The 27603-nt window shown below is 38.8% G+C and overlaps 3 protein-coding genes and 2 non-coding genes across 5 annotated transcripts; 4 read left to right on the plus strand and 1 right to left on the minus strand.

Annotated features, from left to right (window-relative positions):
* Positions 1-1167: 1167 nt before the first annotated feature.
* LOC140926928 (transmembrane prolyl 4-hydroxylase-like) lies at positions 1168-10537 on the minus strand. Its single transcript, XM_073376602.1, has 11 exons — positions 10304-10537; positions 9035-9116; positions 8423-8548; positions 7379-7452; positions 6946-7007; positions 6175-6209; positions 4806-4971; positions 4613-4670; positions 3297-3421; positions 2230-2320; positions 1168-1689 (listed from the first exon to the last, which is right to left on the minus strand). Exons 1-11 carry the CDS (start codon positions 10484-10486, stop codon positions 1372-1374), a joined length of 1320 nt encoding a protein of 439 aa, XP_073232703.1. The 5' UTR covers positions 10487-10537; the 3' UTR covers positions 1168-1371.
* Positions 10538-13018: 2481 nt separating this feature from the next.
* LOC140926121 (5-hydroxytryptamine receptor 4-like) lies at positions 13019-14005 on the plus strand. The gene has a single exon (XM_073375914.1). The coding sequence runs from the start codon at positions 13019-13021 to the stop codon at positions 14003-14005; it is 987 nt and encodes a 328-aa protein (XP_073232015.1).
* A 2694-nt stretch (positions 14006-16699) lies between these two features.
* Positions 16700-16772, plus strand: Trnak-uuu (transfer RNA lysine (anticodon UUU)). Its single transcript has one exon. It is a non-coding gene; the product is annotated as a tRNA-Lys (tRNA).
* A 233-nt stretch (positions 16773-17005) lies between these two features.
* Positions 17006-17078, plus strand: Trnak-uuu (transfer RNA lysine (anticodon UUU)). The gene has a single exon. It is a non-coding gene; the product is annotated as a tRNA-Lys (tRNA).
* Positions 17079-17655: 577 nt separating this feature from the next.
* Positions 17656-26841, plus strand: LOC140926929 (transmembrane prolyl 4-hydroxylase-like). Its single transcript, XM_073376603.1, has 11 exons — positions 17656-17888; positions 19534-19615; positions 20108-20236; positions 21824-21903; positions 22049-22110; positions 22255-22292; positions 23081-23243; positions 24545-24602; positions 25140-25276; positions 25567-25657; positions 25850-26841. The coding sequence occupies exons 1-11, from the start codon at positions 17721-17723 to the stop codon at positions 26147-26149; spliced, it is 1308 nt and encodes a 435-aa protein (XP_073232704.1). The 5' UTR covers positions 17656-17720; the 3' UTR covers positions 26150-26841.
* Positions 26842-27603: the final 762 nt, after the last annotated feature.

Genomic DNA, 27603 nt, shown 5'->3' on the forward strand with positions numbered 1-27603 from the left:
TAATCCTCGCTACGAGTGCTATTATAAAAAATTTATCACTTTCCTATTCTTGATTTAAAACTTGTTAACTAGTAAACGTCACTTTTATAGACCAGAAACCCGCAAGTCATGCCTTCGCATTTTTTTTTTCTTTTTTGCGTTCACACCGATACTTGATCCACTGATGAGTAACATTATTTGCAAGCATGCACAGTTGTGCTGTTAATTTGGGCTAGAAACTGCAGAGCTTCGCTCATTCCTGCAGACTTGCGCAGTAAGTAGCGAGCTAGCAGTCAGGAGATTAAAAACAGACGCTCGTCTTTTCAACATTGTTAGCAATGACTTGGGCTTTTTTTTTTCCAAAAAAGTCAAAGATAGCCTGCAGGGTACTTTTTTCAGGGGCATGTGAGCACTTGATATCTGCTCTGGTTCTGTTGGTGGATTAGTCAGAGGAGAGGGGTAAACGACAATCCTTCAGCCTTATTACAGCCTTTTGAGGGCACTCAAGAGAGAATGATGGGACAAAGAAATAAACTCCCAGTGTAGCCCTTGGAATAAGTGAATTTAACCAAATATTTTTTAGACTAACGAAACGCTTAAACATTAATAGGAAGAGATCCAAAAACTTCTATTCAGTGTTGTCAAGAAAGACTTCAATTTGATTTCAATTTGCAATATTCTGCATAGCTTGTGTTATGGACTCGATCGATAAAAAGTGCGCGGAAGTCTCAGGAATTTGGCTTCCTTTTAATTAAAACCTCTAAAAATAATTACTAAAATTCACATATCCCGGCAAACGCTCGAATATTACATCTCTGTTTCATTATTCTCTCTTGTCGCATTCTTATGAGAAACGGTGATGGTAAAAGAAAATTAGGTCTGAGAAATTTTTTCAAAAATTGAAAACTGAACTAACCTTTCTCCGTGAAGCCTTGGGATGAATGGAAGTCAAAGAGTCATTGGTTCATTTCAAATGCGAATTTGATCATAGGTTACATCTACTGAAACAACTTTCTGTTTCAAGAAATTGTCAGTTTTTATTTTCACTGCCCCTTAAAAACAGCAAGACAAAAAAACAGAGCTTCTAGAGGATTAAATCCAAATATTAAAACTGTTTAAATTACCAGATAGTCGGTTCTTTTTATTACAATTGCGACTCACATTATTTTGCGGTTTATTTTCACAGACCACTCATTGGTAGCTAATTTATATTTGATTTATTTATTAAGTATTTTTTTACAGAAGACGTTTGTTTAAAGAAAAACATTAAAAGTTAATCATAAAAAAAAATTGTTTTACGCTCAAAAGAGCTCCGCCGGTGCTCATGCTAAAATTTCTTGCACAGGAACCATTAAAACGGCTTTTAAAGCTCAGTTGCTTTTTCCTAACATTTTACCTATCACCTGGATTAAACTGTTTATGCTGTTCTATTAACTCATCATCAGCAACCTCAAAATTACTTTTGATATGCGCAAGAGACGCGTCCGGAGCTGTTATCCAGTTGTTTGCAATCCACTTGACCCCGCTCCTCACCCCACACCCCCCGTGTAATGTGTAGTCATCTCGTTCCCCAAGCCAGCCGGTCTCTTCATCAATGAAATGATTGTACCACATTATAGCCTTGCCTCGCTTTGGTTTTACTACCAAGTTGCCATCGTAGCAAAATTCCATGAGGTTGAATTTGTCATTGTCCATGCTTTTTATGTATAACTCAAAAGAGAAAGGACATAGATACTGTTGAGATTCGCGTTTCTGTTAGTTAGCAATCTACATCTTTAATGGCCAGTGTTTGAGATTGCGCGGAGACCAGGGCTATGCAGCAGCAGTGTTGGGACCAACCCAATGATGCAATTTGTTTTCTCAACAAAAAAAATGCATAAGTTTCCTTTTCGTCTTCTCAAGGAACGATTATTAGTCCAAAAGAAATTAAAAGCAATACCTATGCAAAAAATGTGTGGGAAGCAAATTGCATTGAAAGTCGCAAATAGCACGATGGATGTCTAGCCTCTCACTTGTTGGTACAAGTAATTAGGCCTTTTTTAAAAAAAGGCCTTGGAAATTAGGCTATTCCGTTATCCTCCCTAAAGTGTATTTAAGTCCTGTTTTGTCCGCTTTATAAAGATAGCATTGTAGTATTGCGCATGTGCGCAGTACTGAAATGCTACATGATTGAGTAATATTTTTCGCCCTTCATTTAGTTCAATCACACCCAAACCATTCTGCTCTTTCAAGACGCAATTAGACACTTACCAACTGATCAAAGGTCTCGTTATCAGCGACTGGAAAAGCGGTTTCTCCACCATCTTCTACGTCGTTTAAGTAATACAATATCGTCATAAACCTAAGAAAAACAGTTTTCTCTAGTCCTTTATCAGATATTACTGAAACTCTTCTATCGTAATGCATAAGTCAATTCCAGCTGCGCTACCCCCCCCCCCCCCCCTCCCCCCAGCTGTGTAGTTATATTCTGATAGGAAACTGGGTGCGTGTCAAAAGCTCGGGAATGGCCCCAGGGTTGGCAAATGCCCGGCCCCCTGGCAGCACAAAATTTGCAAATGCCCCACCCCCGGCACTGACAAGGCGGGCTAATGCCCTGCAGTAGCCCCCCCCCCGGGGGGGGGGGGGCTGGGCGAAGCTGGAATTGACTGATGCATAATTAAATATTTAAATTTGAACGGGACTTTGTACCGCTTAATCGGTGGCTTAGTTGAACTGACTTGAAGGAAGAAACCTTAATCCCTCCTCGCCTTTTTTGAGTTACCGATCCATCCTTGCATTTTAATTTTTGCTGACATCGAAAATAGGCGTTTTTTGCGTACATGAAGCTTGCCCTGCTGTAAAAACAGCATTATAAACTTTTGAATGTTATACTTACTACACTTTTTTTTTGCTATAAGAATATCGAGGCTGATAATTTTGAAAAGGACTCAATTTTGCGCTGAAAGTATGTAAATACAGTACAATTTGTGTTTAAAACTTAACCATAGAAAAATTCCTCCTTTAACTAAACGGCAAGAACACTGGTAATTGCCGGAAACCCCGACACATTCTAAAGCAGAAATGCCATAAGCCCATAATTTATCATTAAGAATAATTCAAGAATTTTTTCAGTCTAAAATCGACAGAAAAATGAGAATATTCAGACTGGTCCAGAAAAACAACATTCTTATAGAAAAGAAGGAGTGTTAGTATTTAATAGTAAACACCCAGCAACTAGATAGGACGCCATTTCGCTATGAGGCTTTATTCGTTTATACTCAGGTGACATATACATTAAAACCTCATTTACGTCAGTGAATATGAATGAATGCGCTCACCTACAAAGCCGGCAGCTCGGCACCTTGGTGACGTTTAGATGACAGCAATTGAGATGTGAGTGGCTGGCTATGGGCTGTCCATCATGATGAACATTGTAGTGACCATACTCATCGTACTTCACAACCTGCCCGGAGTTTAAAATAATAATAAAGACCGTTGAGCATTATCGCCTTCTTTTATTTGAGAATCAATGTACCCTGTATTCAACATAGAATTCTGGAGATAACAATACTTTCTACGTGGTCAGCCAAACCATGCACATTTGAGTGTGATCGTTTACAGTATAGTGTATCAAGAGAGGACTTTTTATGTCCGAGCTTTAACCAGGGGTCGAATGCGCACCTATTTTTCCAAGCAAAAACTGTTTCTTCGTCAGCCTGACAATGCACGACGCTGCCTTTGCTATTTTACAGGCATTTCACTCAAATAGTCACAAACAATTCAAATCAATATGGATGTAGTAGGACTGGTTAATTTTCATATTATTCATTCAAAATATTTCGCCGTTTCTGATTGGCTCCAATCCCCCGGCTAATTCTTCATAACCAGCCGGCGCTGAACAAATTTCGAATCGATTCAAAGTAGACAGACTGCAAATTATCATAGTTGCTAAAAAAATGTATATCTACGTGTCGCAACTGTTCATCAATAGGATGCCTAAAATGCGTGCAATTCCACAATTGGTTTCGGCTCTATTAAATCCTCATTATTTGGTATATTTGATTGGAAACGAGGCTGCATGCATGGCCAACAGACTTTCGATCAACGTGATTTCCCGGCGCGCCGGCGTAGCTGTTTATTCACGACTGTCCGAAGACGAGATAGCTGAATTTCTGACTGAGACTGAACGGAAGGAAAACAAGAATACGCAAAACATATTACTCGATATATGTTATCTACTTTTTGAGGAGTATCCGCAAAAAAGACCCTGTGTTTATATCCTGAAACTGTGCCGAAAAATAGGCCAAAGTTTAGAAGAAATTAGTCTACGAGGAGGTAAGCTTGTTAAGAACTTTATACTATTTTGAATGAATAATAAAACAATTATTGAATTCGACTTTCGTATGATTTGAAGAATTGTATTATGCAGATCTCGGAGGATGTTATCCACCAAGGCTAAAGGCCTCGGTGGAAAACATCGTCCTCGATCTGATTATGAATCCTCACATCCTTCTCAGCCTCATTCAATAATTGCTAAATAGTGCATTCTAAGAATAAAACGAGATCATTCCTTTTAATTAGCGATAATTAAGGTGACTTCGAAACTGCATTGGGAAAAACAATTCATAAACGAGTGGTTTTTTGTCAAACTTACTTGAAGAGGCTCACTTCCACGGATGATACCATCAGGTAACTTCGTTAATTTTTGGATTCTGAGAATAAAATGAGACAGTCAGTGGGACAATGAAATGAGAAAAAAACTGAATATGAATATGAATAAATGAGACAGAAACGAAAACAAGCAAAGCTACTTCCAGTTAGTAAATTTTCTAAATTCAAAAACTCACCTTTTCCTTAGCCTTTTCATGACGTCACCAGCGAGACTTCCCTGATGTATCCAGGCCTGGTTGCTGTTCCGGTCTCTGTGAATTGGTGACGTTTCTTTCAGTCTGTTCATATAAGCGTCCATGGCTGCTGTTGGAAGCTTGCGAAACTCTTGTATCGTAACTTTACCTGAGAATGAAGCGGTAATGAAATAAATAAAACAACAACATAGAATTGTCAGGAACTTTGGAGAATTCGAAATTTTCGAAGAAAGGATGCAGTTGCTTTCCAGCTTTAGCAACGACGGCAGCGACGGCGACGGCAACGAGAACGGGTACGTCAAAAAAGCAATAGGTTTTTTTAAGCAAAAACAATAACTTTCCACGTGCATTAAGCTTAGTTTGCACATTTCTTTGCCGTCCGCTGCACGACTACGACGTGAAATCATTGCCTAATTGCACGTTTTATGGAGGACGTAAACAGGTGACGACGAATTTCTTTTTCTCTTCGCTCCAAACTTGAGTGCGGTCCTCAAGAAATCAACTCTACGAAAATTCGCCTACATTTGACATTTTCAGCAAATTGGAATAAACGCGATAAAGTTTAAGTTTGGAAAAACGCGAATTCATTTTAAAATTGACGTTTTCGCTGCCGTCACCGTCGTCGATGCTAAGGCTCTCGATTGTGTCAGTGTGTGCATGTGCCTTTACCCTTGCATCATCGGAAACCGCCCACCTCCCCTCCCCTAACCTAACATTTTGCCCTAAGTGAGAAGTAAGTGTTAATGTTTACTTAGCGGAGCCGGTAGGTGGGCAGTTTCCCAGAAACCTAAATTGATCCGCGTCATCTACTGGAATCTTTTTCACCACAACTGTAATTAAGTATTTATTATTACAAGGGCACATTATTGGGGACTATCAAACGTTTGGTAAATTATAAGAAAGTGCCCTGCTTTCTCTTACCCGAACAGCTTCTGTACTGACAAGGAAGAAGGTTGTAGAGAATTCTTGAACTGAGAAAGCAGATGAGGATACTATTATTTGTGGTTTTTAAATAGTCGACGATCCAAAAAGAAAGTGACCTGTTCTGGTTGCTTTAAAATAAATGAGTCATTTCCTTTCTTGTATCTTTCCTGACAAAATTAAAGCCTCATGGTTTCTTAGGCCTCCAGGTTACGCTTCACATGGCTGCTACTATTGGCACAGTACGGTTGACAACGTATTATCAAGGGCCACTAAATCCTCTCAAATTGGCTTCATTTTCATTGAAATTCAACTTCGTGTTGAGAACAACTCAGTGGACACTATATAAAATTTCTAGGATTATTTTCCCTTGAATGGCGCTGCAATCTTTCAGCTAATGTAAAATTGCACGAATTTTTTTCCAGCATACCATCATCAAAGGCCTTTATCTTCAGTCGTTCTATCCTGTGTAAATATGATCAAAATGAGAAAATTTAGTTCTTTATTTCATCGTCTATCTAATCTAGAGGAAGTCCATTTTAATTTAGGTCGAGAAAAACCTTTTCAGGACCTTATTTTTTTCTCTCTTTCCCCTTATCAACTAGCTCTATGCCAGTCAGAGGAAACTTCAACTTTAGTCTCTAAGAGTTGGCTTATCTCTATAACAGTCAATGACCTTTGATACCGAACTGAGGGCACTTTCCCGTCCTTGACGTCAGAGGACCGGCAAGGCCATTCCGGTCGTAATGAGAATTTCACTTTTAATCAAAGCTATCCAGTCAGATCAGTCAAATCCTAAATAGCATGCACGAAGGAAATAGTTTTTCATCAAAAACTCTTGGAAAAAGCTTATTTCGTTTACAAAATGACAGGTCTGGCCATGGTCCGGCCGGCCAGTTCTAACTTTTGGAAAGCGCCCTTAGTGTTAAACACAATCATATACCCTTTTGTTTCGAATATCTTTCACTTTCATGTTTTTTTTTATCCGAGATGAAAAAATTTACATTATCATAATGAAATCGATTTACAATCATTAAGCTGTAAATTACATCCCTTAATCTTTACAATTCGTTACAATGAGTTGAAGCCTATCATAATTAAAATGCCGCGCCCTCTTGCAACGAGTTTCTTAATTGACAAAAATACCGGGAATAAAATAAATTTCCTATTGGACATAATATTTTCTTTAAGTCTTACTCACATTTTATCCACTTCGTTTGGCTTCATGTAAAGAAACTTGTATTTTTGGGAAAAGTGAATAACCTGAAAGATATGCAACAAAAGTTAACTCAGGCTGATAGCAAGTTTCAAACATTTTGGACTGTGGGTAATTATACTTGTGAAAAAGATAGCTTTCGAATCTTAAACACTAACGTTTTCTGGTGAAGGAAGAAGCTAATTTTCCTTGTTATTTTTTAAAAGGTTTATGACTCTCGGACGCCTAAATACTAAAATGCCGTTCTGAGAATTTCAGCAAGATCGGCGGATAACTGGTTCTATCCAAATGTGAACGCAGGAAGGATTAGTTCACAATTTCACAAGGGAACATCAGACCTTGATCAGCTAATAAAGGGAGTCTGTGACAGTCTTCGATATATATTAAAAAGGAGAAAACGTAGAATTAATCTATAAACCTCTTCTTTAGTTATCTCTTTGTCTTTATTTTTGTCCCAACTTGCAAATATTCCAGCGGCTCCAATCGCGTGACCTACAGTTAAAAAGGTATGGATGGTGAGAGTAACTTAAATTCTGTTAAGGTGGACTTTCCACTGTCGCGTAATGTTTACATGCGTACACACGTAATGTTACAAACACGTGCGTTTAGATAAAGGTCGCGCGTAAAAATAAAAGTTGAACCTCGCTCAACTTTCACGTTTACGCGCGTTCACTTTTCATACATTGCCTCTATTTCATTACGCACGTAAATTTTACTTGCGAACTCACGTTAGTAAAAATTACACGACTGTTGGAAACCCACCTTAAGTCGTTGTTACACTATTTGTGATAGAATTACTGATATTTCACATTTTAACTCTCTGAGCACGAGAACCGAACGTCCCACGACGGGGAAAGCTATGAGAGCCTGTAGTATCGTTAATTTACTCGAAAATACGTCGTCCTCGATGAAACACGCAAATGGAAGGATTTCAACTTTGTAACCTGCACAGATCGTTCGGTATTGACCGATCTGCTGTGTTACTCAGGATTAAGTGATTCAAAAGGGTCTCAATGGGGTGGTCAGCTTTGACGGCTGACTGTAATTTTTTTTCCAATTTTGACGATTGACGCTTATTACGGGGAAACTAACGCCGAAAATCCAAATGTTAAAGTACATATTAACTGTACTTCTGTTTAAATTAATATCAACAATTGTGTTTTGGAGGTTGTCTTGGCCTTTCACTTGTAAAATCTCGAAATATGTTAGAAAGGTCTTGTAAAGCCTCGAAAGAGTGTTTTTGAGAACAGGGAACTAGTTTTTTCAGTTTAAGGAGCCAGAATCCCGTGAAAATCCTCTGAAACAGTGAGATCTGAAATACCACGAAACTTTTTGACGGTTAATCTTAATCTGCATTTTTGACCGTTGACGATAAAAAAAAACTTTTCTGAAGGTTAACGGTAGATATTAGGCCGTTTGACGGCTGACGGTTAACCCCATTGAGACCCTTTTTCAATAGTACCTTTAACTTCCTTCCTGTGTTTTTCCTGATATTCATCAGTATGCATTATGCTGCCTTCGAGGCCAAACATTTCAGCTAGCTCGATAATGTGATCACATTCTTCATCACTTAGAAAATCGGGCAGCTCTGAAAACATGAAGTAAAGGGTGATATTAAATTTAAACAACAAAACAACAATAGCAAAGCGATGAAGTAAGTTTTGTTTAAAGAATGACAAGCTGATTTTGTTGCACAGGTAATTAGAAGAATACACATCCTTATTGCCGCCTCGTACTGGCCAGAATGTTGTGAAAGGTTTTGTAGACATTTGACCAAATTTTAGCTGGCCTTATCTTCATGACCTTATTGCGCCCTGATCTAAGACATCCTGGGGCTCGGGAGGAAATAGTTAGCTTCTGAGTGCACATGGTGAAGAGTGATCACGACACTGGAAGCTGTTAGGCACCACACAACTGGCAAAGATAATGACGCTTTCCACTTTCCACCCATGCTCCATAAGCTGTGCAGCGAGTTTTTTTTTAGAAAGGCCGGCAATGGGGAGGCTAATAAAGTGGAATGAAGAAAAGCTTATCAGTAACAATGAATATTACGCAGAAATCAAAAAAGTCTCACCAAAAATTGCTGGTTTAGATGCCAATGTTATCATCTTGAATTTTTCTCCAGGTTCTAGCTCTAACTCTCTCACGTGACCTTTCTGACAAACAACTCAAAAGAATCATTACCTATCCATGGCATCCAGTGTAGCTTCAAATTCGCGATTTCGTTGGCCTGCCGCACAATCAGGGTCTGGAAGGACGATTGTTGGGGGGAGGGGGAGTTCTGATCCCGCATTCCCGCTCATTTTTCACGACAATCCCGCATTCCGAACTTTTGTCATCTCCGATCCCGAATGTCGTTTCCTTTATCAATGGCCGTTTTCGCACTAGAGACTAGAGACGGATAATCCATGTTCAAAATCCGTCAGAAATTGACGGAAAAACAGATGGATAAAGTCAGGTGGATTGTCCATCCAGAATTAAGACCGGTTCGTTTTCAAATTAAGACATATTATCTGTCTGACGCGAATTGTCCAACAGATAACCCGTCTCAGGCGGATAATCCATCTCTAGTGTGAATACGGCAATCACCACTTCCAGAGTAGCGGTCAAATCTCTATATATCCCGTATCCCGACAAGAAATTTTGCGAATTTTCCATATCCTGCACTATATTTCGGTCAAATCCCGGATCCCGACAATACCCTTTCAGACCCTGCACAATGAAACATGTAATACGACAGAATCTAACAGGGTTACCACCGAGTTAAGATGTTTTGCATCGTCACTGCTGGAGACAGAGTGCATGAGAGTGAAACCTGGCAGTACAAGACTAGTAGCCTGTAGCCTGCCGTTAAGACTGTGGCTGAAAGGATGAAAATTAAGGGGCGTAAAGCAGTATATTCCTGTACCACATACCCAATTAATAAACCTTTCACTTGCATAGTCAACTATGGAGGCATTTCATTCTGGCTAAGATTAGAGTCTTGGGAATTGTTGTGAGTGAAAGCCTATGGAAAAATTATTTATTAAATAAAGTTTTTCAGTTATACTTTCACAGGCTTTGGTCTATTTTATTTTTCAGAATTACTTTTAAATTAAATGGAAGTTTGTCACTTTTAGGACGAGTGGAAAAAGACCCTGACAGCCTTCACGCAGCCATTTTGCTTTGTGTGTGCGATGCTGTGTCACCCGCGAGGAAACCCGAATCGCGGGTCGGTTGGATCTCCTTGGGGGACACACTTTCCCATGAGCTGTTGAGCTAAGTTTTACTCACAATCATGTGGGTAAAATAATGAGATAAACATAATCTAATGTTTGATCTTTGTACAAAGGAAATAAAATACCTTCACTGGTTCCCATCTGAAAAGTCTTTGTTGATCATCTTTGACTATGCATGGTCCTTGATCTCCTTTTCTTGAGCAAACGCCATTTTCACAGGACATATTGACTTTAACGCTAACATAATTACCACGGACAAGTCCAAAAAACACTAATGAAATAAGTATAGAACCTAAAAGAAGTGTCATACTAAAAGAAGTATGAATTGGGATTAAGTCCAGTGAACATTGGCGATGTAATTTTCCTTTTGAGCGGTTCTATGTTGTGAACGCGTTTCTTATTAATTATTTATTTGCTGGTTCGATGCACGTGCAAATTATCAAAACGTAAATTCTCCTAATTGTTTTCCATGGTGCACCTGACGGTTCTTTCGAGAATTAAAGGAACTGTCAAGTTAACTGATTAAATCGCCTGTTCTCATCACCTGTCCACCTGATAGGGTATACTGTAGTTGTAAAGAGAAATTAAAGGCTGTGGAAAACAAAAACCCGTGCGGAAAAGGAAAGCAACATAGCTCTTTTGAAACCTTACAATTATATTTAACTGTTGTTGTCTTTAATTTTAATTGTTTCTCAAATAGAAATTATAGGATAATTATCTCGAAAGCAATTCTCGATATATTAAAAGGTTGGTTAATAGTTTCACTGAGTTCCGACGTTGTTTGGCCCACCAGCTAGTACCAGTTTGAAGATGATAATTAAATATTACCTTGATTCAATGTCTTTAGTGATAAAAACTATGCTTTTCTTTCCATAAAAAGAGAAAAAAAGTTTTTGCATTTAATATATGTAAAACGATTCTGTCTCGGACGCAAATACAACGAATACCTTCTTGAGAAGATATTTCTACTGAACATACTCGACAAAAATTTATCCAACAATTCAGTTTGTATTTTTATTACTATTTACTTTTTGCTTTTTTGTTCTTGGTAAGAAACTTTAAAAGATCCTTTGATAAATTAAAATAATATTAATCGAGTTTAATCGTTTCCATAAAGTATAGCAAACGTCTCCTTTGTTTGATCTGGTATCCCCTGTATTTAGACATTTTCCCAAAGAACACCTTTTTTGAATTAAATTATGATTTAGGCCTTAAAACTGGAGCAATGGTTTAAACTTCTGAAAACACATTTTAATGTAGTTTAATTTTAAATGTATCAGCGCTTTATATCTCAGTATAACTAAAGTATGTAGGAACTCCGTGGGCTCCATACAATGGAAGCAGTGAGTAGATAAATATAATTTTAATATTCTCGAAGAGCCGTGCATGATTCAGGATCCATTAAACATCTTAGCATCGTAATGATCAAACAATATGAATATGACACCGTTTTTCAAAGATTCCTGCTGAGCCTTTGCAATCAAACAAGGTATGACTGTATTAGTGTCATTGAATTTAAATTAGTTGAAAACGAGACAAACAAATATTCAAGGACGAAATCATGGAGATCAAGAGAGATTGATAAACATAAAAATATGCCCGGCGGGTAAAACACGTTTTCGCAAATATCTTCGTTAGAATTTATATCGCTGCAGACTAGATGTTAGAGGCAATTTCAAGGTAGGCCACTGAGCTGGCGCGCGGATGCAACTATTTCCGCCCCCTTTTGACCACTGGGCTTTGAAGTTCTGGATTCGTTTTTTCTAGACAAGGATTATAATTTTCATGTCACTGATCCGAAAGATTACAAAGCTCCTCAGCGTGAAATCATCATACTTTTTATTCTAAACCTTACAGGAAGATCATGAACATACGGTATACACAAGATTCAGCTCTATACTCAGAATAAGGCCGGGCGTAATCACGAAATTACAATCAAAATTTAAGAATCTGAAAGTAAGTTTGCCATCCCCTGAATCTTCACACACAAATACAGGAACGTTGTTTGTTACTTTATCATTGAAAGAATTTTTTATAAATGCTGCAAGGACGGTCCGTTTATTCGGTCAGCAGATCAACTGAACTCGCCTTTAAACTCCCGTTATGAAAAAGAACGAAGCATAACACTTTTTAATGGCAGTAAAAGAAGCATGACCTAACTTCTAATGGTTTTAAATTGTACTTCAATGTTCTATCGCCTTGTTTGTGTTGTCACAGCTTCTCTAACCAGGATGACAACTATAAAATGGATGGATTAAATTGAGTTTTATTTAATTTCCTGAATGAATTTGCAGGAGTTCACAAGAGGGTACGGTCTCCTACTGAAACATATATTCTTAAAGTTAAATATGCTGTTAAAACGTACGGGGCTTAATATGCAATGAAAACATATTTGAACTTAGTGCAGCTTCTAAAAATATATCCGTGGCACACTAGATCTACTCATAGTCATGTAAAGTAAATACGTATAGCTCTAAATATTATTTAATTATTAATTGCGTTAGGTCTCCTTTTTCTAAAGGTGATCTTTTCTTTTCGTCACTGATGAACATTTCCCTGCTTGGCGCCGTAGTTAAGGTTGATCTTTGCAAAGCAGAAAGCATTTAATTAAGGACACATTATTCAGAGGTCGTTAGTTTCCCCTGAATTCACCTGCGACTCGCAGCATGCACGACGGCATTTCCTTTAAATTTCCGTACGCCGTAAACAGAAAAGAGAATTTGCATCATTCGCAGCCAGAACGACAGAGCGGGTTCCCCATTCAAGCTTTTTGAGTCAACATTTCGCACTGGCTGCGTATACAAATCGCCGGGGATAAAGAAATATTGCTAGAAGCCTAAATGGCGACCCACAACAATTCAAGTGATCTTTCGAACGACACCTCATTGCCAGTCGAAAGAATACTTGAAACCATTCTGCTCTTTGGAATCGCTGTATTTGCCATCGTGAGCAACGGTCTTCTTCTATATGTCATTTGCTCAAAGAGAAATCTCCACAACCTCCGCAATGCGTTCGTCGCTAACCTCGCCGCAGCAGATCTACTCTTAGCCGCAACAGATATAATTTATCAAGCGATCGAAAGAATTGTGATAGATTTCAAACCGCCTCATGCATCTCTATGTTATATCATTTTGTTGACTGGAGTATTATTTGGCGCCGCTTCAGTCTTCAACCTCACAGCAATGAATATGGTACGTTACATCTCCATTTGTTATCCACTTCATTTTAGTCATTACCTCACGCCTCGCCGTTCCGCAGCTATTGTCGCGTTTGTCTGGATAGCGGCGTTTTGTCTCGCTTTCCCGCCTCTTATTTGGCGCCCAGATGGAGTCGTCTGTTCCACAACCAAACCCTCCGGTGAGCACTTTGTGAGCGAAGTTATTTACATGAGTTCAGAGTGGCTATTTTGGTTCTTCATTCCTGCGATCCTTATTTTCTTTTCGTATTACCGAATCTACGCTGTCGCTAGAAGTCATGCGAGAAAAATTTCTGCTTTGGAAGTTGTACAGAGCAGAGAGATGCCCGCAGGATCAGACAGAGCGAACTCGCTAAGGGAGAAAAAGGCTGGGCGAATGGTAACAATTCTTTTTGGATTTTGGGTTCTTTGTTGGATGCCGTTTTTTATCGTGCTGACCATAAGTAAATTTAAGTCCCACGTTCCTGCTATTTTGATGCGCTTGTTCCTTTGTCTAATGTTTGCCAACTCCGCCATAAATCCTATTGTTTTGACCTGGTATAATCGTGAACTGAAAGAAGCCATCAAAAAGGTATTGTGCTATAAGAAGCAGCGCCATTCGATGGCTACGGGGAAAACAACTTCAGTTTGAACGGATTACCGTGCAGATTGAATTATAAAGTGCATTCTAGTCGTTGCCATTTAACTGTCGATTGACCAATTGGCGTTGACTTCCTTGATCTTAGAAGAGCTACAGGCTTCTGCATCTTGACCATTTCTTGTTTTTGGCTTTACCCATGCGATTTCAATCCAATACGTTAAGTTCCACCAACTCGCCATCCTTAACCCCATTTATATTTCATTTTTACCTCCTCGGTGTTTCGCTGTCATTTAAAAACTAATAATAAAGTCATATAAAAGACTAATTCAAAAGTTACCATCAGTTTTGTGATAATTAACTAATGAGTCAAAATGTGGGAAAGAGCCCCTTCAACTAATGAATTGGGCCAAATTTTTCTAAGTTTTCGCTGGTCCTTTTTGCGGACAGAATAACAATTTTTTTCCATACATTCCAATTTCTTTCCACTAACTTGCAAGAAACTAAATCCTCTCCTTATTAGTTAAAGCTTCAAAAAACTTCTTTTAGCTGCACGGTAACATTGAGAACGCTTTTTTATATATATATTATACTCATTACAAGAACATATTAAATGACAATTTAAAGCGAGAAATTGACGGTTAGTACCTTTTAAACCCCTTACCGGGAATAACAAAAACAGCAAAACAAAAAAGAAATTAGTTTGTAGGAGACCGTTAATTATTACTGGAGTTATTTCTTAGCAGGATGTTGACTTCTCGCCTGGCCGCAAAATGAAGCTATTCCACTTCCTCAGGAAAGCAATTATGTATTTCCCTTTGGCTCTAGCATTGACCAATTAATGATGAACTGCTTGTTAGCAAATCCACCGGGAGGCTCTACTTCCTCAATTAAACGCAAACAGGGAGGAAATTTTCCATTGCTTACATATGATAGTAAAGCCATAGTAGAGGAGTTTCCTGAAATTTTTTGCGATGCATGTGAGGGCCACCTTTTCTGTTTGGTACCCTGATTGATCCTATTTACCTATCTAATTTCATCACAATTCATCTTTAATTATACTGTTTTTATTTCATTATCATACCCGTGTTAATGAATATATACATATATTTTTTTCAATCTTCTTGGCCGATCCAGCGGGAAGCAAGGAAGGGGGGCTGAGGAGTGATGCCACAAAGATAAATTTTCCCTGGTATATTATTAATAGTTCTTATAGTCTCGATCACCCGTTTTAAAATGTGTTCAAGTGACTGAGACGATTACTGATTTGTCTCTGATTTGACCATCTTAAATCTATACTTTTAGAAAATATTCTTGCTCTTATTCCTCGAAGAACAAGCAGGTGATTGACAAAGACTGTGCGTCTCAGATCTAGGCCTCTTCATTGATCGCGGAAACGATTATCCAGGTCCTCCTCTAAGTATACCGTCCAGCAATCAGTCATACGTCGACAAAAAAGTCATGCGCCGAATACACGTCCCGCGTAACTAAGGGTTCTTACCAAAAGTCATAACTAGCTCGGATAGTCCTGATTAATATTAGAATTCTCTCTACGACATAGACTGAACTGGCTAGCCTGCCAGTTCTGACAATTGTGGGTATATCAAGCGCTATGAGTTAAATTGATATTTAAGTTGCCTTCCTGCAAAATATCATTACATAACTATATGATTTTGTAATAGAGCCGAACAGAAAATTGTAAGAATTAATTATTATAGTTAATGCAATAAACCAAAACTTGGTTTCCCCGCCTTACTTTCTTCCTCTTGTATTAAAAAATTGTCAAATCATGGGTTCTAGATCTTAACCGAAACCCCGTTTTGAAAGAGAAAAAAAGATTGGCCTGACTTATACGTCTACAAAAGGCCTAGGAAGTGTCTCTAGGAAGGATGTTCTGAGCCTTCCAAGGTTAAGACACTGACTTTAAATATTGTTTAGACTGTTTTTTGAATAGACTGTTGAAGGGATTAGATGTACAATAGCTTCGGGTAGCCACACTGGCCGCTGAATCTCACGTTCATGAAAAGCAGGGTGTGTGTAAGGAGGTGGAAGGTTATATCAGGGCGGGCTGGTTATATTATCAAAACTAATGCGTGATAGATTACAACGTACTGCAAATAAATTGAGTTTAGGAGAGAAGTTTGTGATAGTATGCCGTTACGGTTCCGCCCAGCCAAAACGTGTGCTAGTGCAAAAAATAACACAAAACGGACAATAGAAGAGTTATTAGCCAATCAGTAAGGAATGATGATTTTTTCTGAAGCAATCAGGAACAGTCTCCTGTGACATGTATTGTCTTGGAAATAATCAGTCTAGAGTAGCTGTTGTTTTAGGGTATGTTCATACTATACCGATAGCCTTTCGTGGCGTCACGAAAGGCTATCGGCATAGTATGAACGGCAACGCAGGCCCGGGGCGGCACAAGTCGTTCACTGACACATCAAACATATTAGGGCCATTTATACGAGGAAAAATAAGACGCGAACTGTACCATTTATACGAGCATGTCTTACCTAATAAGACGCCTCTTAGCTAAGCCGCGTCTTATTTTAGACGAAATGTGCCGTTTATACGGAAAGTTCGCGTCTTATGTAAGACTCGTCTTATTTTTCCTCGTATAAATGGCCCTATTGTGCCGACGCCGTTGGCCGAGAGGGTTTCGCGTACTAATTTCTAGTCCTCACCCCTGAGGAAAGCCTTATTCGTTTTACTCTTTGCGAGCGAACACTCCCTTTAACTGATAAGCGGGCCGGGTTAGCTCAGTCGGTAGATCATCAGACTTTTAATCTGAGGGTCATGGGTTCAAGTTCCATATCGAGCGCAAATGTTTTCTTCTTCCTATCTTTAATTTTTTCGCTATTTCTTTTTGAGTTTAAATATGCCTGATTCATAAAATTTTCGTACCAATGGATATCTTCTATTGTTAACAATTGTTAATGCACACAATCCGCAAACAAATGTGAGAATGAACGACCGAAAAAATAATGAATTAGTTTGCTCTTTTTTTTTTTTGTATAGATGTCTTTAAACATGTGAAGTGACTTGCGGGAGTGAGCCCGGTTAGCTCAGTCGGTAGAGCATCAGACTTTTAATCTGAGGGTCATGGGTTCAAGTCCCATATCGGGCGCACTTACTTTTCTTATTTCTTTTGCTTCTTTATTATTTTGTGCTTTCGTTTTCGTTTTTAAGCATTTTTAAAGTTTTTTTTTGTTGTTTCCGTTGTGCGGCTTTTTAGTGTTTGATTTGTAACCGGCGGGGACGAGCGAAGAGACTGGAGAGAGTTTGGGGTTCCGGTTCATCTCCGTCGCAAAACTCATGAGTATTGGCGCCATTACAATCACTTACTATCGCCTTTTTTATAGTTTTTAACAGAATCAGTGAATACTAATATAAAAAATTCAATTTGATAATGCTCATACTTAAAAAAAAAAGTGTAAAATAAAGACTATTTAAGGTAGGGTCACTAACTGACATACAAATCACGTACCGTTCGGCCCATATAAAGGAATCCAAGACAGTCCGGATTCCAGGATGACTGGAATTGTTTGTCAGGGGAACCTGAATTTCGGAATCCGGATTCCCTTTTCCATATAGTTTAATTAATTTGCAAGATAAAAGAAAACCATGACAAGTGGAACAGGTACACGGAGCAAATCATTTGTTTCCTGTCATGATGAATTAATTATTCATGCCATATAATGAGGCTCTCAAGACCATCATTAAAATTGCCTTTGGCGAATAAAGTATCCTCTGACAAGGATACAGCGAAATGAGAGGATCAGTGCCACTTATTTTAGCCTCGATCCTGGTGATAAGTTGCCGCTCATACTCCAATTCAAGTGCTGAATATTGCGAGAACGACACATGCGAATCAATGGACGGACCATGCTTCATTCCACGCCAGAAGGGAATATTAACTCGTCTGGAGGGAGTCAGAGTAGGTTGTTTCGCTTTTTAAGGGGGAGGGGGGATATAAATATAATTTCATTATCAAAATCCAAATGGTGGGGCAAATGAAATTGCTGTCATATGCCATTTTGTCTGAAAAATTTTATTTTGAACCCAGTACTGAGTGGAATGTTTAGTTTCTTTCTTGTTTATTGTTTTACGCGTGAGGTAACAGCCGGTCAGATATCAACTGAGTCATTTTTCTTGTAGATATAAAACTTTTGTGGCCTCAAAATTTGTCCCATAATTTGGATGGGTTACCAAACAAGGAGAATAAAATCTAGAACAGATATAACGAATATGTTTGAACTATTGGGAGTATCAATGCTACTTTGAATAGGGTAACCTAAGGCTGGTACCAGCAAAACTGGAAGGGCGCTGGCATGCATGAGCCTCACTGACATTAGCAACCACTGACTCACTTGGTTTGTAGACAGGACACTGGTGAACGATCAACATGTCCAACTTCTATTGTATAACAACGATGGACGAGAAGCTAAACATCCTCGCATGTAATAGAACGTAACCAAGAACACCCTGGAACCCGTCAAACGGATAAACGGCAAACGTCAAGTAAATTTAGCATTTTACAGATCGGGGTTTCTCTTTGACAGGCGTTGCGGGTACTTCCGGGTTTATTTCGGAATGATCCAGGGTGTTCCGGTGCAGTCAGAGTCTTAGCCCTAATGCCAAACGCTCCTGACCTTCTTTAACTTCCAACTCATTTAGAGTTTCTTTTAGTTGACATCGTGGATTAAGTTAGAAAATGCTTGATTGGAATTAATAACTTTCCCTCGGAAAAAAATTTGGACGAACTTCTTTAGGACTGTTGGTACTAAAAGTTCTATTCCAATACTAGATTCTGTAAAAAAGACTTTTGGACGTACATGTACAGCACTTCTTTTGTATCTGTGACGTTTCGCCGCGGTCAGTTTAAAGATCGCATTTCAATCTTTGAAAAATTAAAGTAAGTGAATAATCAACAGGCCGCTTGTCACTGTACTGTTTGGATTTATTCTTAACCATCTTGAACCAACTTTGGCTGGCCTTCTTGTAATTCGTCAGTGTATAACAGATGAGGGCAAACAGAGAGATCATCTGTCCAGACGGAATCAGGTGCTCAGGTCGTCTTGAATCAGATTCTTCTCCGGAACGGTTGATCCATATTTATGGGTCTCAATGGGGTGGTAGCTCCGACGGTTGACGGTTAACTTTTAGAGCTTTTTACGGTTGACGGTTTTTAAGCGGAAATTTATTGCAAGAGTGTTAGTAAAGATTATTTTCTACATAGATTTATATTAACTAGTGTGTTTCCTTTTCAGCAGAAATACTTGAAAAAAAGCAAGATTTGAAATGTCTTATTGAAGCTTTTTGATGGTTAATATCAATCTGCATTTTTGACGGTTGACGGTCAAATTTTAGGCCGTTTGACGGCTGGCGGTTAACCCCATTCAGACCCTCATACTAGCATATGTCCAGCCAATGAGAATTTTGTAAATAGAATCAACCGACGTATCGACTATGCAATATTCGCAATAAAATATCAATAGATATTCAGTGTTAATTTATGCCAGTAGCTTCGACATCTGAAAATGTTTTGCGCACAGCCATGTGATGTTCTTTTTCCTTTTCAGGTTGGTCACAGGCAGGAAGTGACGCTAGGGGAGGATGGAAAATATGAAGTCATAACTCGAGCTATGAAGCCCTTATTGTTTGGTTAGTGAAAAATACCATATTTGCTTCAACCACCAGACTCCTGGCCTGCCTACACATTAGGGACAGACCATTAGAAAAGTTCTGGGGGAGGGGAGGGGGGGATTTTCAAGCCGTATGGATTTTTTTTGGCGTCAACTTTTTCCTTCTATGAATTTTTAAGGCCAATGCATTAATATTGTTAGGGGTCTTGACTTGGTGTACATGATTTTTTTTTTTATTTAATTTTCCCTTGCGCGCATATGTTTTTGTACCTTGCCCCTACTTAAATTTTCTAATGGTCAGTCAATTATTGGTCTTTTAGCATTCATACGCTCTGTACATTCTTGTATACTTAAGAATGGGCCATTTGCAGCTAAACCGTCACATGGTGTACAAAAACACCTCGCATGGACTCAAACAACGCTTGAGACGTTGAAAGAATTTTTACGTTATGGAACTCTTTTGGTTTTCTTGCCCCACGTCTTTCTTCACTTGTGTCTTATTTTTTTCTAGAAATTCCCAATTTCCTATCTGAGGACGAATGTGACTATATCATAACACTGGCCAGTGAGAACGAGCTGATGAATAGTGTTGCAAAAGGAGGGCTCACAGAGGCTGATAACTGGAAATTTGATCCATACAGTGAGTAATAACACGGCTTCATGAATCTTATATTAAGAAATTAGAGAGTGAAACAATGTACAGTCTGAGAAAACAGCCTACATTTTGCGACGCCACCACTTGTTTTCCTGCGAAATAGCGTCTCACAAACGAGCGCAGAAATCCTATACAGATGACGATCACTAACCAGATCCGGGTAGTACTTCTGATTGTTGGTAGCGCGCCGGAAATTTGTTTCAACCGATTCAGGAAGCACTACTCGGATCTGGGTGATGACGCCGCCGTCAGCCTTCATCTTCTTCTTTTACGCCATAAGATCTCTCAGGATCTGTAGACCCACTCTGATGCTGTATTATTGTTAAGTCTCTCTTCTCAGCAGGGCTGATAGCCTGCGATGCCGTTGGCCATCAGTATGAAATTTCTGCAAACGTTGCTCAGACGTCATTTCGCGGGGAAATCAGTAGTGGTGTCTTGAAATGGCGGCTGTTTTCTCAGGGTGAACCGCTAGAAAACTGGCAGAAATCACATTATAGCAAGACATGTTCGACCGGCAACCTGTTGTTCTTCCCAAAAACAAAATCAAAAAAAACTTCGGTAGTACCACTTTTCCGGAAGAAACTCTCTTGAAATGAAAGAGAGAGAGAGGGGAGGGGTGTAGATGACAGTCCCAATTAAAGATTTGCCTGTAACTTTTACCAGGGAAGCCGAAATTGGTAAACTTCGTGGAACACGATTCAGTATGAACGAGGACCTCTCGGGTATCAACCAGTGCGGCAAGACCACGTGAAACACTACTATGCCAAACCTAGACCTTTCATGAGAAGAACGAAACTTACCGAGTTACTAATCAAAGGTTCGACCTCTGGCTCAGTTTAGTTCTATCCGTCCAACGTTTGACCCAGCAGACGATCTTAACTTAATTTAGGTCGACCAAATAAAATTAGAGTTTGGTTCGCCTCATTTTTGGTCTAGGCCCTAGTGAAGGGACACTAACTACAAAAGCAGCAGCTAAGGTCGAGGCCAAACGTCAAACCTTTCATGAGACGTACCAAACTCTAACGTGGGTCGACCTAAATTAAGTTAAGATCCTCTGTTGGGTCAGACGTCGAACTTAAGACGCGTTGAACCGGAATTAACTGAATCTGACCCGAGTCGGCCAGCGGGTGTCCAATAATGAATTTTCTCCCGAACGAGACTAAATATACAAATTTTAAATTTATTGGTTTAGTTCCCCGCATGTGAAGATTAGAAGTTTGTTCCGGAGACGATCATTGGACGTTCTATCCGTCTGCTTCAGACGGATAGTTAACAAATCGACCACAATTTTCCGTGGTCTACGTTCTTATAGACCATAGATATGACGCCATAAAATGTTCAAAACTCAAGTGGATCCACAAGCCGCAGGCGAGTGTTTTCACTACATAAGTTTGGTTCGTCTAATGAAAAGTTCCACGTTTGGCCTAGCCGAGACCAATTTGATTGTTCGTTGAAGTCAGGTTTTCCTTAGTGACTGACTTTTATTTATTTGAACATTTTTGATTAGTAATTCTTACGAGCAACGCATTCTTTAAGATGAAGAACATTCAATCAATTAAATGTGCGTTTCAGTTCAAGGCAAAGCAAATGGACCCAGGGGACTGTATAAAAACTGGGACTTTGATCTAGACGGGAAAATTACTATAGAGGAGGTGAGGCTATAGCTTAGCAGCGGTCTTCATTCCAGGATAAAAATATGTACTAAACAACACAGTTGATCCTATATCATTTACTGAATTCATGACTAGGTACGGTTCTAAAATATATCAGTTTGACAAAGACAAAGTTTATTTGCAGATAAAAAACTTTGCAAAGAGATACAGATATCTATACCTCACAGACGAGGAAGTGAAAAAGATGTAAGTTGTCGCCGTCCATCTACTGTAGTGTGTACTGTAGAATGTTGTGTTATGGTTTTAAATGAGTTTTTTCGCAACCAATTGATTTGGATGATTATTTAAAACAAGGGACATTAAAAATAATATTTTGTTATTTGTTTTCAGATTCACCGACTTGAACTTACACACTTTTTTAGATGATGGTATGTAACTACTAGAATAAGCTTAAAACTTTGCGCAACAACTCCCAAAAAAAACGCCACAACAAGCAACAGGGTGTGCAAACGGACGCAATGTGTAACATCCATATCCAACAATATTCGGAGTTGTTGGCCAACACATGTTGCATCCGTTTGCAGGGGGCTTTACTGTGATTGACAGTCTTATCTTTGCATTCATTGCCTCTGGTATATTTCAAAACAAAAAAAAGAAAAGAAAAGAAAAGAAAGCTACATCATCCTCTTGGTCTAGACAGATCACGCATGCCAGATCGCACTAAGGGTCTAGAGTGCGCCTCTTACTTGCGCTATCGATTCCGCGCTTTATGTGATAAAATACTTAATGAACATTTCTGGGGTTGAGGAGTCTTTCTCGGAGCAGATCCGATCTGCCATGTTAGACCAGGATCTATTATGGAGAAAAAAAAATGTAGATTTACATCAAATTTGCTCGAGGTAGATATCATGTATACTGAATCGCAAACAAAGAGGAAAAGCAATGGCATGGCAAATGCCGTATTTCCTCTCTAACTTACATGCAACCTCATGTGAATTAGGATACAAACGTTCTATTTACAACCTTTGCCCTTGTTTTTCTCCTAGTTTTTTGCCTAATATTTATCTCGAGCAAATCAGATGTAAATGTATTCTGTGAGATCTATTTGCCTTGAAAAGAAGGAATATCATGATGTGTATATTCACTGATAAGACCAACTGCTGATAGCTGTTAGTGAGTTATATGGCTTAATCAGACCTCTCTTTTTCCAAAATAGGCATAATTACTCCTGAGGAGTTTGAACATTTGAACACCATTTTGATCGACAGTTACATGTATGAAATGGGTCGTAGCCATCCTCGCCACAGAGAAAGATTCAGTGAACAAACATGGCTGACGCAAGAACACGAAGACGGGCTTCTTCAGGGAATTCGCTTGAGGTACAATAAAACATGTCCAGTTTCTTGTACGATGAAATATTTAGAATTATTTTAATTTCATTTTAGATTAATGGGTCTTTTTTCACATCATAACATTTAACCTTATGGCTAAAAGACAAACGAAGAAATATAGTTTTGTTAATCAGGAGTTCGAGTAGCTGAGTTCGCTTAGCCTGTATTCGCAAGCTGTTCGCATTCATTGCTGTGTATTTTACTTTGCAACCCAGTCTTCACGCTGTAAGGGTTGAATGCAAAACCCCAAACCACTTCCACATTTCCCATAATGTACCTCATTCGCCTCCCAAAATTATGCATAACCTTGTTTTTCATTTCTCGTGGGTATTACACACTGTAATTTTCAGGGAGTTATAATAACTCCTCTAGTGGGGCTAATTTAACTTCTTACATTGGAGTTATTTTTCGTGGAGTTATTTTAACTCCAAAAAGGAGTTTAAAGAACTCTTTTTCAGGAGTAAAAGAGACCCAAGATATTGAGGAGTTAAAATAACCCCAAAAAAGGAGTTATCCTGTACCTAAAATTTTTACTCCACTTTCAGAGTTAAATTAACTCCAAAAAGAGTAAAAACAACCCATGTAAGGAGTACAAGTAACCCCATTTCGGAGTAATTTTAACTCCAGACTGGGAGTAAAAAGAACTCTTTTTCAGGAGTAAAAATGACCCCAAATTAGGAGTTAAAATAACCCCAAAAAAGGGGTTATCCTGTAGGTAAAATTTTTACTCCATTTTTGGAGTTATAATAACTCCCTAAAAATTACGGTGCAGCCATTCCAAGAGAAATTGAAAACAATGCTTATGCAAAATTTTTTTGGGAAAAATAAGGTGAGGACTTTACACAAACGAAAGCACCAAGTCAGAAAATGTTATTCCCACGCCGGAAATCGAACCCGGGCCGTATATCGGTGAAAGCGCCGATTATCCTTACCATGTACTAAACCAGGTAGGAGTGATTGGTTCCTGGAGGCAGAAGTAAAGAACTTTATGTCACTTAAGCGAGAGTTGCTAAATAAAACAAACCGCTTTCATTGTAAAAACTGTACTTTTACCTATTCTAACTGAAAGTAAAGAAAATTTTTTTCAGGCAGGCCTGTGGCGACGAGCGAGAGCGTCAAAACCGTAACCAGTGGTTGGAGAACAGAGACATACACAGTGTCATACAGCTTAAATGAATAGGAGTGTTTATAACTTAATTAATATGCAGCGTTTTTAACTGATAACTTATGATCACAGGTTGTCATAAACAAATATAAATAAAACTGTTTTGTACATTGTTGTCTCATAGGGTTCAAGCCCTAACAAAACTCCCGGATGAGATAATTTACGGAAGCGAGTACATACAGGTACGATGCTGGTGAAGATTCAGCTTGTACCCTTAAATCTAAGTCTACTTTTTCCTGAAGTGCTTACCAAGCGTTTAATTATTGATTATCCACTTAAATTTATAAATTTATAAATTGTACGTTGTTTCATTGTCTAATTATAAGATGGATCCAATCTAGAAAAAAAAAACCTGCTCTTCTAATTACCTATGACCGCAATTTAACTTGGGGTACTAAATTAAAAATGCCGTTTTTATGTACCTCTATTTAAGTTGGCTTGGTGCAATTTTTGAATTCTTATTACCTGACCTTTCCTTCGTTCTCTCCTGTTCACCCCTGTTTTTAATCCGTTGAGTAGTCTCCCGGCCAAACGGATGTTTCATAGTGTAGTTCCTTTGCTCTGTGTTTTGCTTGCATTGCTTCGCGGCCGTTGACCGAGCTTTCTTCTGTTTACTTTAGTCCATTCCCAGTTCATAAGGTAAACCCACAATTATGCATGAAATTTGATATAAATGATGTGTGATTATGTACCTCGACTGTATGCTAATTATCTGGCAGGTTGTTCGTTACGGAGTTGACGGACATTACCACGCCCACCTTGACAGTGAAACTCATGAGAATCCGGAGATACGCTGTTGTCATCAGATTCCAAACGCTGGAACAGATGGCCGTGGAGCAAAATGCAAGTTGTGCAGGTAATAGGGATGTCTAGTGCAGCGGCTCACTATCTAGTATGACAATATTTTGGAAATCAAGAGAGCATTCTCTCATGTGGAAACAATGGAATCGAATCTCAGTAAATGGCAATGTGATCCCACTTGCTGTAAAAATTTGTTGCAGTTAAATTGCTCTTACTGCAATATAAAGTTTCCGTTTGCTCTACGTTGCTCTACATTGAGCATCTTCTTTTTTTAAAGTCACACGATCTTTACGCCAGAAAGGTTCGTTTAATTTTCCTAACATCTTAAACTAATCACTTTGTCAGGTATGTCACAATCCTGTATTTCTTGAATGAAGTACCCGCCGGTGGTGAAACAGCGTTTCCATTAGCTGATAATGCCACTTTCGACAAAGAGGTTTGTGTAATTTGCTGTTCGCACTTCTTTCTGTTCTATCGAAAGTATTTTTTATGCTTCATTTTCTTTATGTAACAGTTTTCCCCTCTTATCCCTCCCTTACAGACGCCCACGAGCCACCCAGGCTAAGTGAAGATCGTCAAAAGTAATTTCCAATTAACTGAAACGCTCCCGTAAAATTTTCACTTGCAGCTTATAGGAGCCATTCGACCAAAACAAGACCTTTACAACCTGAGGGAATATTGTCATAAATCGAATTTGGTTGTAACTCCCAGAAAAGGAACTGCTATCATGTGGTATAACCACTTCATGGACCCGGAAAGTAACTGGATGGGAGAAATGGACCCATATTCAATTCACGGAGGATGCGCGGTAAGGAAAGGGATCAAGTGGATCGCAAATAATTGGATCGCCGCTCCATATAAAAAGCATGCTCATGTCCCAAGCACATACAAACTCGGCCCGGACACTTCTTTTACCGAATGGGTGTGACAAGATCTGAGGGGCTGCAGAGGAGAGTTTCCTGTTCTGCATTACAAACACTGGCAAAATAACAAAACAATTGTTCAATATTGCGCGAAGCGCTGTCAATTGGGGTTGCTCGACTATGATCAGTGATTGAGGCTGTTTTAAACTCTTGAAAAATACCGTCAACACGGTACTCTAGCATCAAAAAATTAAATCCTCATTTGATGTCTTTCTACATTTCCTATTAAAGAATTGGCGAGAAGTTGTTTAAGTATCCGAATTCAATTCATCTTGTGATTTTTTTCGCTTTGTTTTATGAAGCATAGATATTACAAGGAGAAACTGATTGCCGTTGATCACTCTCTTGGCTCAAGGGTCAGCGGTAGGTCATGGAAACAAAGTTTATGTAGTGGACCTGCGTTCATTTTCAAAGAGGCAACGACTAATGTAAGGGCCTGGCCGAGCTACTGGCATGGTGAAGGTTTTTGGCTTTTTAAATTGATATAGATAAAAAATGTACAACTGTGCAACTGCAGCAACTTGTCTTATAAGACAGAAGCGACAACAACAGCGTTATTAAAACTTAGCATAAAGAAATGAGGTTTGCAGATTACAAGAAATATTTTCAATAAAATAATTTACCGTTGAAATAAAAACGAAAAATATAGTAATAAGCACTCAATATTATCATAGTAAGTTTTTGGAAAATAAAGAAATCGTGAATGCAATAATCCTTTGCAATAAAATAATGTTTCTGAGAGGGTGATTGGCTTATTATAAAATAACTGAGATAGTACGCGTGATCTGATTGGTCAAAAACCTATGGTTTATTATACCGGTAAACCCATAGAAAAAGGCATCCGGACCACGAGCCATAAACAAAACCCGCTATTGATCTGCAAACAACGATTTTAGAAAGGCTAAAAAACAGAACAAGTTACTTACCCAGCCGTTCTTAATATTAAAAACGTTGGTTTCCACATTTTATTACTGAGTCTCACAATTCGCTACTGCCATAGCTTTAGAAGTTATAAAGTACAAAGCTGGAAAACTGTCTACATTTCACGACGATGCCAATCGCAGAGAAAGACAATAACTGTGTGAATTTCTGGTGTAGAAAGTCTCTAGGAAAACTTACCCATGTGCCAACCAGCAACAAAACGGATAGTTTTAGCATTCTTGATTTATTTTATGTCAAAATTAAATGCCTTAATGAAAGAAATTGTTCCAAAAAGAGATCTCTGATCAAGATATGGTACAAAATCTGCCGCTGTGGGTTGTAAACAAGCTGCCAACGATGATGAAAGATGTCAGAGTTTCGTGCCGGTTTTTTCCAACATTTGCACAAATTATTCGGTGATATCGATGCCATAACCTACCTCAAACCACCTGACTTCACGAATCGACAAATATTTACGCCAATATGTGGCTACGGCAAAGAAACCTTTCTCCACCACTGACATATTTCCATCGGTCGC

This window comes from Porites lutea, chromosome 2 (assembly GCF_958299795.1).
Source record: "Porites lutea chromosome 2, jaPorLute2.1, whole genome shotgun sequence".
Lineage (NCBI taxonomy): Eukaryota > Metazoa > Cnidaria > Anthozoa > Scleractinia > Poritidae > Porites > Porites lutea.

Bases quoted from the DNA above. Each gene is read 5' to 3' on its own strand.
- LOC140926928 (XM_073376602.1), bottom strand. From the start codon at position 10,486: ATGACACTTCTTTTAGGTTCTATACTTATTTCATTAGTGTTTTTTGGA. The intron at 4,972-6,174 runs GTATGCTGGAAA...CTTCATTCTCAG, and splicing joins GATAAAGGCCTTTGATGATG to GTAAAGTTACGATACAAGAG. The intron at 4,671-4,805 runs GTGAGTTTTTGA...TTTTATTCTCAG, and splicing joins ATGAAAAGGCTAAGGAAAAG to AATCCAAAAATTAACGAAGT.
- LOC140926121 (XM_073375914.1), top strand. From the start codon at position 13,019: ATGGCGACCCACAACAATTCAAGTGATCTTTCGAACGACACCTCATTG.
- LOC140926929 (XM_073376603.1), top strand. From the start codon at position 17,721: ATGAGAGGATCAGTGCCACTTATTTTAGCCTCGATCCTGGTGATAAGT. The intron at 20,237-21,823 runs GTGAGTAATAAC...TGTGCGTTTCAG, and splicing joins CTGGAAATTTGATCCATACA to TTCAAGGCAAAGCAAATGGA. The intron at 25,277-25,566 runs GTAATAGGGATG...TCACTTTGTCAG, and splicing joins GCAAAATGCAAGTTGTGCAG to GTATGTCACAATCCTGTATT.